Here is a 12,203-nt window from a genome sequence, read left to right as displayed (position 1 = left end):
TCCGGATAATAAACCAACCGAGGGATTGGAGAGTGAGCTCTTCCCTCCGAAGATATCTGGAGCAGTTTCTGTGGAGAAATTGGATCTGGTGAAGCCAATAATGTCACAATGGACGTACTATGGGAAGTGCTGCAGAGTGTGAATAACTCTCTTCTTCAGGTGTTTAAAATTTTTCAGGAATAAACATGTGAGTTAAAGAATTTATATTAATACTTATCTAACAAAGTGGAAGTCCAAGATATAAAAATAGAGACTTTGACTACGGAAATGGTTTCTCTATGAAAATCAGTTAATTTGGTAATGAAGGACAGCCATGTTTCTTGTAAAAATTGGAATTTCTGGAGAACCAATTAAGGAAAAATAACTTGAGAATGATAAATTTTCCTATAACATCCTATATATCAGCTACTGAACTGTTGAAGAAATATTTCTCTGATATTTTGCAAATACCTTCTGATAGCCACCCTCTGGTGTCTAAAGTGATTTATATTTCCCTTAAAATTTTCTTTATCAGAGAAAAGAGATATGAACTTAACTGACATTTTGGAAAATTCAGAAATTACAGATAGAGTTATATTATTAGTGACTCTCGCCTTTGATTTAGATAAGAACAATGTTTTGAAATTGTATTTCCGACACATGGCTGATAGTTTTTTGGGTTCAAAGATGAATATATTTCCTGACATATCAAGGGAATCGCAGACTAGGAGGTGTGAATTCTTGGCTTTTAAGCCAGGAATCATTGTCCTAGGTGGGACCTTCCTAGTGCGATTCTCTTGTAAGTGTTTTATTTCCTTATTACTTATTTGTTGAACCTAAGAAATTACAAGAGTTTGTGGAGTTGAAAGAACAGATGAAGAACCCTCTGCAGCAACTTCCTTTAGTTACCACTGTACCAGCTACAATTACCGATTAACCTTCCTCCCTCAGAAAATGTGAATTGTAAGATTAACCATTTTGAGTATTTCTTATTTTCTTTGAGATTGTTTTCCTGATCTTGGATCTCCCAATTGTGGACAATTATATAATATATATTGATGAGAGAAAATGTTTTCTTTTTCCTTTATATTAATTTCTGTTTTTCCTTACATTTATGTGATAAATGTGAATGTAACTAAGTAAAATGATAAATAAAGTAATTAAAAAAAAAAAAGAAGAAGCTGCGGGCATGGAATAAAGACAAGCTTGTAGTGCGAAGGTCTGGGCCTACATTGGAGCCTACAGGCTAAGCAGATGATCTCTGTGTTGAAAGCTGAGAGGGGAGAGGGGATCGATTGTAAAACCATTAGTTTTGTTTCACAGCCTAAAATGTAATTTTGGGGGGTTCAAATCTCTCTTGAGAGAGGGTAGCTGTTAAGAGGTGATGGATTAGGAAGGGGAGGAGGCTGCATGCTCTCAAATGGATGTCATTCAGCAAAGAGCCTGTCTTTCTTAAAAGCAGATGAATTTTGTTTTGTTAATATAGACACAACAATTCAGCTTAAAATAAACACACTGCAGGGCTTAAAATAATTAGAGCTATAGGTTAAACAGCAAGGCATCCTTTTGAAAGAAAAAAAAAAGAAAATCTGAAGACTAAGAATGTCAATTTTTTTTCTTGCAAGAAAAAAAAAGGTAAGCTGCACACATTCCTTCAAGGCTGTACAGGGCGGTGTCAGGGGCTTTTGATGTCACTTCCCGTCATGTAACCCAGCCAAGATGGCAGTGAGTAGTATGAAACAGGACGTGATGTGGTATGTCCAGTTCTCGCTGCCATCTTGGAAAAGGGAGCATGGCTGTGGTATCGCTGAAAGGGGCAGGGTTTGGGCAGTTATACAAAAAAGGGATGGTGTTTTGGGTGGGGCTGTGTAAATAAGGTGGATCTAGGGGTGGGTTTATACAAAAGGGACAGGGTGTGGACGGGGCTATGATATCATATCTGGTGATGTCATCAAAGGGGACAGGGTGAGGTCAGGAGTGGACGTGGCTTGTGCATGTCCTTGCTTATGATTGGCTGATGTGATCGGAAGAGGGCATGACCACCTGTCAAAAATATGCAACTTAGCTTTGATGAAAGCCGGTGAGGTATAGTATTTACATGCTACAGTGATTGCAGGGATGTAGGTGGTGGCATATAGGACTAGATTCAGTAAATGGTGTCCAAGTGTAGGTGTAAAAAAAAATCCACTTGGAGCACTATTCTTTAAATGGCGCCACTCCAAGTTGTGCACCATTTATAGAATAGCACTTAGAGCCAATTTCTGCATCAAATTTTGGGCGAGAGGATTTACACCAACTGAAACCTGGTATAAACCTGGTGTGTAAGTTAGGCACAAGTCCCCCAAATTCTATAATGCTGCACGCATCTTTAGTAAATACCCCATGACCCTCCCATGCCCCCTTTTGAGTTGCATGCAGATCTTTATAGAATAGTGCTTAGCAATTTGCATGCAGAAATCCTAATCGGCACCAATTAACTGCAATAATTTGTTGTTAGTGCCCAATTATTGCTAGTTACTCAATTAAGATACACACAGAACTTGGGAGCACAATTTTGGGTGCCATATACAGTGGTGGAAATAAGTATTTGATCCCTTGCTGATTTTGTAAGTTTGCCCACTGACAAAGACATGAGCAGCCCATAATTGAAGGGTAGGTTATTGGTAACAGTGAGAGATAGCACATCACAAATTAAATCCGTAAAATCACATTGTGGAAAGTATATGAATTTATTTGCATTCTGCAGAGGGAAATAAGTATTTGATCCCCCACCAACCAGTAAGAGATCTGGCCCCTACAGACCAGGTAGATGCTCCAAATCAACTCGTTACCTGCATGACAGACAGCTGTCGGCAATGGTCACCTGTATGAAAGACACCTGTCCACAGACTCAGTGAATCAGTCAGACTCTAACCTCTACAAAATGGCCAAGAGCAAGGAGCTGTCTAAGGATGTCAGGGACAAGATCATACACCTGCACAAGGCTGGAATGGGCTACAAAACCATCAGTAAGACGCTGGGCGAGAAGGAGACAACTGTTGGTGCCATAGTAAGAAAATGGAAGAAGTACAAAATGACTGTCAATCGACAAAGATCTGGGGCTCCACGCAAAATCTCACCTCGTGGGGTATCCTTGATCATGAGGAAGGTTAGAAATCAGCCTACAACTACAAGGGGGGAACTTGTCAATGATCTCAAGGCAGCTGGGACCACTGTCACCACGAAAACCATTGGTAACACATTACGACATAACGGATTGCAATCCTGCAGTGCCCGCAAGGTCCCCCTGCTCCGGAAGGCACATGTGACGGCCCGTCTGAAGTTTGCCAGTGAACACCTGGATGATGCCGAGAGTAATTGGGAGAAGGTGCTGTGGTCAGATGAGACAAAAATTGAGCTCTTTGGCATGAACTCAACTCGCCGTGTTTGGAGGAAGAGAAATGCTGCCTATGACCCAAAGAACACCGTCCCCACTGTCAAGCATGGAGGTGGAAATGTTATGTTTTGGGGGTGTTTCTCTGCTAAGGGCACAGGACTACTTCACCGCATCAATGGGAGAATGGATGGGGCCATGTACCGTACAATTCTGAGTGACAACCTCCTTCCCTCCGCCAGGGCCTTAAAAATGGGTCGTGGCTGGGTCTTCCAGCACGACAATGACCCAAAACATACAGCCAAGGCAACAAAGGAGTGGCTCAGGAAGAAGCACATTAGGGTCATGGAGTGGCCTAGCCAGTCACCAGACCTTAATCCCATTGAAAACTTATGGAGGAACTGAAGCTGCGAGTTGCCAAGCGACAGCCCAGAACTCTTAATGATTTAGAGATGATCTGCAAAGAGGAGTGGACCAAAATTCCTCCTGACATGTGTGCAAACCTCATCATCAACTACAGAAGACGTCGGACCGCTGTGCTTGCCAACAAGGGTTTTGCCACCAAGTATTAGGTCTTGTTTGCCAGAGGGATTAAATACTTATTTCCCTCTGCAGAATGCAAATAAATTCATATACTTTCCACAATGTGATTTTCCGGATTTAATTTGTGATGTGCTATCTCTCACTGTTACCAATAACCTACCCTTCAATTATGGGCTGCTCATGTCTTTGTCAGTGGGCAAACTTACAAAATCAGCAAGGGATCAAATACTTATTTCCACCACTGTATAGAATCCGGAGGATAGTATGTAAACAGAATAATAATATATATTAATCTGTTCAGATGCCAGAATGCATAAAGGGAGAATGTATTTCTGACTATTGCAGTTGACAATTCTAAATAAAATGTTTAAACTGAAATGTATGTGCTACGTGTTAGTGTATACTTTCACGCGTGTATAACCCTGGGCATATTTATAAGCTTCTTTTTTTGCAGGTAAAACAATGTTTTACCTACTGAACAGGTTATTTGTACAGGATTTTTCAAAATTAAAGAGCTAATTTAGGGGGTCATTTACTAAAGATTAGCACATTTTATCTGCCACAAGACTCATTTTATTCCTATGGGCCTTGCTGCAGATAACATGTGATAATCTTTAATAAAAGACCCCCTTAGCTGGATCAAAAGTAGTTGCTTAATTTAAAACCATTTTTTAAAAAAAGGCATTTCCTGATGACCCATAAAGAGAAAGAAAAAATAATCTGTGTGGGTTCAAATTTGGGTCTTTGGGTGTATTTTCCTTTCATGAATTTCTGTTCTGTGATCACTGTATTATGTTCCAGCTACTGATCCAGGCCTTGTGTCTTATTACTCAGTTCAAAGTAATCACCATACATTCCCACTTAAATTATTTACCACTAGTACAAGATCTTAAGAAAAACCATACTGGGTCAGCCATTTTAATTGACGAAGAAGGGCAACCTTCGAAAGTTAATCAAGAAATGTATTAAATTATGTCCAATAAAAAAGGTATCATCTTATTTTCTTTTCCATGTTTTATTTTGTTTGATTTCTATTGATAACCTTTAAGAGTGGACTAACACGGCTACCACACCTCTCTACTATGGCTGTGGTAAAAATGGCCAATTTTCTATTTATTTTGTTACTGTCTGCTCACTAATGTTAAGAAACAATAACAAAACAAGCTTTACAATTAAAGTTAAGTCTGGAAGGGAAAACCTTAGAACTCCTAGGCATTAATTTTTAGCCTGCTGTGGTGCAAGTCACTCATTGGCATAAAAACCTCCAAAAAGCAAAATCCTTATTCATTGTCCATAGTATTCAACCATTATCTTCTATCAAAGAACCACTGATATTGGCCAGTGTTTCTCCAATCTGCTTCAGGGATTCCTAGAGCTTTCTTTTTCTTTCTTTCTTTCTTTACACACACACATCTTCAGCCGCCAGAGCCCCTGACTCTGGCCCCCATTTCTCCTTCAGCCGTACCCCAAAGCTTTCTCTCTTAGAGTACATGGCTCTGCTTTCTTAGGCTCTTTCTCTTTCTCTGCACATACACACCTTTAGCCCTACCTCAAGGCTTCCCTTTTTCTCTGCACCCCCCCCCCCCCCATTCTTACCTTTCTCTCATTGATTCCCATCTAAACCCACACACACAGATACAGCATTGTAATATTTACCTGTACTAAGTACTGTGAGCCTATATATATATGCAAATAGAATATACTTTCTATGCAAACCCATGTGAACACTTAAGATCAGCCTCCATTGAGGAGATTTGCATAGCTGCAGTGTAGTCTTCAGTCTACACAGTCACATCTCACTACTACCTTGAGCAGGATTCCCGATGCAACAGACAGTTCAATCAGACAATCTTGCAGAACTTCTTTGGGGTCTAGAGTTCAACTTTACCCTCCTAGGCCTGTTTTTTTCTGTTCCAGGCTGCACCTACACAGCAGGGTACACAAGAGTCTAGTTTAATTGGTTTCTGGTTGGCTTTGCCTGTTGCAAGTCTCTGTTGTCCATTATTTTTGTTGTTGTTGTTGTTTTTCGGTGAGCCTGGTAGTTAGGAATTCCCATATGTGGCAATTGATGTCCTGCTTGTCCTCAGAGAAAGCAAAGTTACTCACCTATAGCAGGTGTTCTTCAAGGACAGCAGGATACTTCTTGCACACATACTCTCCCTCCCCCCCTTGGAGTTTTGTATCCAACTGCCTGGTCTTGCATGAGTGATCTGGGCGGGAAGGTGCATGTGCCTGCATGGTCAGGGCTGCTAAAAGCTTCTAATAATGGAATGCTGGGTAGCATCCATGCCACATTTTGTCGGATGACTTCTCTCATATATATGGCAATATGTGTCCCGCTGACCTCGGAGAACATCTGCCACAGGTGAGAATTTTGCTGTACTGCAAATTCATACAAACCAGCTTATTCATGCAAAAAAAGTGAAAACAAGGATCAGGATGCAAAAATGACTGCAGGTCTGTTTTCACAGACCCCCCCCCCCCCCCCCCCCCCAAAAAAAATATTCTACAGTTGAACAAGAAAAAAAAACACTCTTCTTTGCATGACAACTGCAGCACAAATGAAAAAGATTCTCCTAATCAGAATTGGTGTTCCCCCTGGACCTCCTCCCATGAGAGGACCTCAACTTCTTGGTGAGTTAGTTGGCCTAATGTACCCTTTCTTCCATCTTTGATGCAGGGCTAAAAAGTATCTCCTCCCTGTGTCATTCTTGGCCACCTTTAAATCTAGACTGAAAGCCCACCTCTTTAACATTGCTTTTGACTCGTAACCACTTGTAACCACTCGCCTCCACCTACCCTCCTCTCTTCCTTCCCCTTCACATTAATTGATTTGATTTGCTTACTTTATTTATTTTTTGTCTATTAGATTGTAAGCTCTTTGAGCAGGGACTGTCTTTCTTCTATGTTTGTGCAGCGCTGCGTAAGCCTTGTAGCGCTATAGAAATGCTAAATAGTAGTAGTAATATCTCTTCCCCCCATTCAAAAACTCTGTCCCCAACACCCCGATTTACCTCATGAAGTCAAGGGGCAATAAGCAATTCTCATACATTATTTCTCCAGTGGCAGGTCAGATTTTATTGTAGTACTAGGCATCCCATCCCATCCGCCACTCTTTCTATGAACAAATGTTTCCTGATGTTGCTGTTGAGTCTACCTATTGTGACACTTGTGAAGGGTTAGGTAGATCCAGGAGCTGGAACTGGACCGGGGTGCTGGAAAGGCCGGCGTGGGTGGGAACAAGGGAGGGACTAACGATCCCAGCATCCTTGGGAAGGATCACCTGAACCCTCTAGAAAGGCTAACCAGCGCTGCAATGCCCCTGACTCCCAGATGAGGCCACTAGACTCCCTTAGAGAAGGTGAACCAGACTACAACTCCCAGGTTCCCAGGGGGGAGGAGGAGGAGGAGGGTTTTGAGCAGGCTCATGATAAAGATTGGGAGCAGCTGGGGAGAGACAGCTAGAGCCTATGGAATGGATGCCTGAGGAGGTGATTACCGAGGCCAAAGAGGTTGGTGAAGGAATGCAGGTAGAGCCGATTGATATTTCTGCCTTAGCCCGGGTGGAAAAGGGGCAATCTCTGGGCCTGCTAGCAATCTTTGGTTAATTAAATTAATTGAGAGAAAAGCTCAGAGAAGTATCTGAGTGGGTTCCCTGGGGAAGTAGCTTCCACCTGGCCCTGGGCTCAAGCATGACCCTTGAGGAGGATACCAGGAGTTAATGGCTGGTATGAATGGGAGGGAATCCCCTGTCTTCAGGTTGCTCTGAGGTGAGGGTTTGCTAGGGTGAGTGTGAAGCGCTCAGCAGAACCTTTTTTGCTGAATGAACTTTGGGGTGAACGAACTTTGAGGATTTTTGCTGAATGAATTTTGAGGAACTTTTGGGTGAAAGAACTTTGGGGCTTTTTGCTGAATGGAACTTGGGGAACCTTTTTGCTGGGGAAAGTGCCCAAGGACTGGTGGACTTCATGAACTCGGGGAGGGAAGGATTTGGACTGTGGGACTCAGGGCTGGGTTAATACCTGTTGGAAAAGAGCTTGTTTTTCTTTTGTTGCTGAGTTGAAGCTATAAGAGTGCTGGAGCTATGTACTAAGCCCGGGGAGGAATGTAGCCCCAGGGAAGAGACTTCCTAATTAAATACAGTCTGGTTTGATATTGTTTGAACTGCCAAGTATCCAGAGTTACCTAGTAAACCTGGTGTGGAGTTGGGCCCAGGTCTGGGAAAGTCGAAGCACAGCCAAGCAGCGTGGGAAGTGTTTACATCTAAGATTTATTTGTTCATTAATACATTGCAAGCTGTGATATTCAACCACTAACATGGATAGCTTATCTGTGTAAGTAGCTTTGCAGAAATAGGAGATATAAATTTAAATGGATAAACATTGTTTTATGTGTTGTTACCTATCTGGAACTCCTTACTGGCTTTTATAAATACAGATATCAATTTTCAGTGGGGAGAAGAATGCACAAAGTTAAATGAATGTCTTATTATTTATGTATTTATTTATTATATTTGTATTCCGCACTTTCCCACTAAAAGCAGGTTCAATGCGGCTTACATAGTAATAGGTAACACAGAATTTTGTTATGTAAAGTAGGAAATTAAGAATAACATAATAGAAGGATGGATGGGTAGGTAGGTAGAGACAGGTGATAGAGAGAGGAGGGTAGGGTGGGAGATAGATTCTGGGTCAATGTCGTTTTCTCTTCAGTATATGTAAGGAAGATGGGTTCATGAGATTAATCTGGGTCTTTTGGGTAGGCTTGTTTGAATAGATGGGTTTTTAGTGCTTTTCTGAATGGTAGGTGGTCATGGATTGCTCGAATAGGTCTAGGGAGAGTGTTCCATAGACAGCTGCCCAGGAAGGAGAAATTGGATCCATAATAAGTTTTGTACTTGAGACCTTTACAGCTGGGGTAGTGCAGGTTGAGGTACTTTCGTGAGGATACAGACATGTTTCTTGCTGGAAGGTCGACCAGATTTATCATACTGTATAGTTCGGAGATTCTCCGTGTATTATCTTGTGGATTAAAGTCTGGGCTTTGAAATTGATACTTTCTTTGATTGGGAGCCAGTGCAGTCTTGCACGGAGAGGAGTTGCACTCTCAAAACGTGATCTGCCAAAGATGAATTTTGCTGCTGTATTTTGGGCAGTCTGAAGTTTTTTTAGGATATAGGCTTTGCAGCCTAAGAAAATACTGTTGCAGTAATTAGCGTGGGTAAGTACCATGGATTGCACTAAATTCTGGAATGTTTTCTGGGGTAGATATGGTTTTACGCGTTTCAATATCCACATCATTGTGAACATTTTCTTTGTGGTGGATGTGGCGTGATTGTCGAGGGAGAGGTGACTGTCTAGTGTCACTCCAAGGATTTTCAGGTTTTCAGAAATGGGGATTGTAGTGCCGGAGATGGTGAGATTAGGTGGGGGAATTGTGGAGTGCTGAGATGAAAGGATTAGGCACTGTGTTTTTTCTTTGTTCAATTTCATCCTAAAGGCGTTGGCCCAGGAGGTTAAGATGTTCATGCCTATGGATATTCTATCAGAGATTTCTGTTAGGTTTGATTTAAAGGGAATGAATATAGTAACATCATCAGCATAAATGAAAGGGTTTAGACCATGTTTGAATAGGGCTTTGGCTAGTGGGATCATCATTAGATTGAAGAGTATTGGCGATAAAGGGGATCCTTGAGGTACTCCGCAGATAGGTGTCCAGGGGGATGAGAAATCAGTGGGTGATTTAATTTGATAGGATCTTGAGGTGATGAATCCTTTTATCCAGTTAATAATGTTACCGCCGATTCCAAGTTTGTCCAATAGTTTGGTTAGTATGTTGTGATCTACCATGTCAAATGCACTGGATAAGTCGAATTGTAGAAGGAGGATGCTGTTTCCAAATGCAATTTCTTGTCTGAATTTGGATATTAGGGTGAGTAGGACAGTTTCTGTGCTGCGGGCTGGACGGAAGCCCGATTGTGACTTATGTAGAATGGAGAATTTTTGAATGTAGTCGTTGATTTGAGAGGTCACCCTGTTTTTCATCAATTTAATTAGTAGAGGAATGGAGGCGATGGAGCGGTAGTTAGTGACATCGCTCGCTGGTTTCTTAGGATTTTTTGGTATTGGTGTAAGCAGTATCTTGCCATGTTCAGTGGGGAATTTCATCTCCATAGGGGTCCAATTCGTCGAGAAAGGAATCAATGTTAGTACAGTCTTGTGGAATTGTGCTGCAAAGATTGGTGATTTTGTTATTGAAGTAATTTGCCAGCTGGTCAGCCGATGGGCAGTTTGTGGAGGATGATGTGACTGGGTTGGTATTAATAAGATTCTTTATGAGTTGGTATTGTTTTTTTATGTCTGTACCGCTGGTTAGAATTGTTTGTGTGTAGTAGGATCTTTTTGCTTGTTTGATGGCATTTTTGTATTTCCTGTGTGACAGTTTCCATGCATTGTAGGTGTGTGTATCCATTTATCTGTGGGTTTTCAGTGGTGCTACTTTAATAGCATCACTGGAAATGTGCATAAAGTTATATAGATTAGATTCTGTTTATCTTTATGCATTTGGCCCCCTACTGGAAATTGACCTCTATGGGCCTGATACTCAGCCCATGGTGATAAGCGGCTAGTAAGCCACTTTCAGCCGAGGACTAAACTAACCCCAGATATTCAATGCCAGGCATGCATGGCTGCTGGCACTGAATTTCCAGGTATGCTGCGGATTCAGAAGTTAAGGGAGCACTGGCTGATATTCAGACCAGTGCTCGATTAACTCGGCACATAAGGCTGGGACAGCTGTTTTGTTGTCCTAACATTTTATAGTTACTTAACAGGTTAGCGGACTGAAAATCAACCAGCCCATGTTGATGTTCCACCCTAACTTTGTCTCTGGCCAGCCCCTAACCTATCAGGTTAGGGGATGGCTGGATAGCAGACACATTCAGCAGCACTAACAGATTAGGTGCTCCTGAATATTGGCTGCTAGCTCACTCAGCAGGGTTTAACCAGGCAGGAGCCTCTCCTGCCCATTTAAACCCTTTTGAATAATAAGCCCTTGATTTATACAGGTACCTTTTAAGAGAAGGGCTACAGGGAGATAACAATACATAAATATTATCACAAATAGTAAACACCAACAAAAAAGGTTAATAACAAAATAATAAACATGCAACATAAAATAAAAATACATCTGTGCTAAATATAGAGCTGAATGGTTCTTTTGTGTTTACTGTCAATATTATAGCCCTAAATTAATTCAGCCTCTCTTTGTTTATTCACAGGAATATATTTCTGAAAGGAACAAATATATACTTGCTGGATGGATCTTGGCACCATATAGTGCTTATGCTTTCTAATGCTCCTTCAAGTGAGCCCTACTCTGTCTATATTGATGGATTACGCTGGATCCCCACAGATGCAAACTATGGCCGGTTTCAACACAAGGGAGTATCAATTGGAGGATCTCTTGTGTTGGGACATCTGGAGATGCTGGAGAAAGGTAGAATCTTAGTCCTTTATAGAATGGAATGAGTGGAACCGCAGGGGGTGTTGGTGAAAACATGGAATCTGTCACTCATCAATTGAAAATATTTCTGAAACAAAATATTCAGAAATACTTTCTCCTGTGCTGTATAGATAATGTGTAGTATGCTTGATGTAATTTGCAAAGATTGGAGGTGTGTTTTGAAGACTTGTTCTTAAGGGAATGACTTGTGGTTTGAAAGTCATTTATGCTCCAATTTTTTTTTTCTCTGAAAGAAAGGTTTGGAGCATCTTTCTTTCCTATGACTTTTGTGTCCTCAATATTTACAGCTGCATAATGCCCTGTGTACATATTCCTACAAGTACATAAGAAACTGATGCATTGCAGTTGCAGTAATAAAAAGATAGGGGAAAAGCATCTTCCAAAATTTGTTGGTGATGATGGCTTTAAATTAGATTTGACAAGGACAGTGATCAAAGATCAGTGTAATAATGTGAATAAAGGGTCTTAAACTGGGTGAGTATGGGTCATGACAAGGACATGGAACAGCATGAGGGGCAGTAGCAAAACATCTTCAAGCACAAGAAATATTTAGAATAAGTAGGATGCACTGGACCTTTGTACACAATATAACACTAGTAAAAAAGGCCCGTTTCTGTTAGAAATGAAACGGGCGCTAGCAAGGTTTTCCTTGGAGTGTATGTTTCAGAAAGAGCGTGTGTGAGAGATGGAGCGTGTGTGTCAGAGAGATAATGTGAGAGAGAGAGAGACAGAGTGTATGTGTTTGTGCGAGAGAGAGAGAGTGTGTGAGAGACAGTGTTTGTGT

The 12,203-nt window shown here is 41.4% G+C and overlaps 1 protein-coding gene across 1 annotated transcript in view; it reads left to right on the top strand.

The window, feature by feature from the left end:
* LOC115472509 overlaps positions 1-12,203 on the top strand; it is a 177,677-nt gene that overhangs the window by 69,228 nt on the left and 96,246 nt on the right. Inside the window, exon 3 of the mRNA XM_030206799.1 lies at positions 11,175-11,392. Coding sequence (XP_030062659.1) covers positions 11,175-11,392 — 218 coding nt within the window. The remainder of the gene's footprint in view (positions 1-11,174; positions 11,393-12,203) is intronic.

Source organism: Microcaecilia unicolor, chromosome 6, assembly GCF_901765095.1.
Source record: "Microcaecilia unicolor chromosome 6, aMicUni1.1, whole genome shotgun sequence".
NCBI classification, from domain to species: Eukaryota; Metazoa; Chordata; class Amphibia; order Gymnophiona; family Siphonopidae; genus Microcaecilia; species Microcaecilia unicolor.
This window is presented reverse-complemented; position numbering and strand designations above follow the sequence as displayed.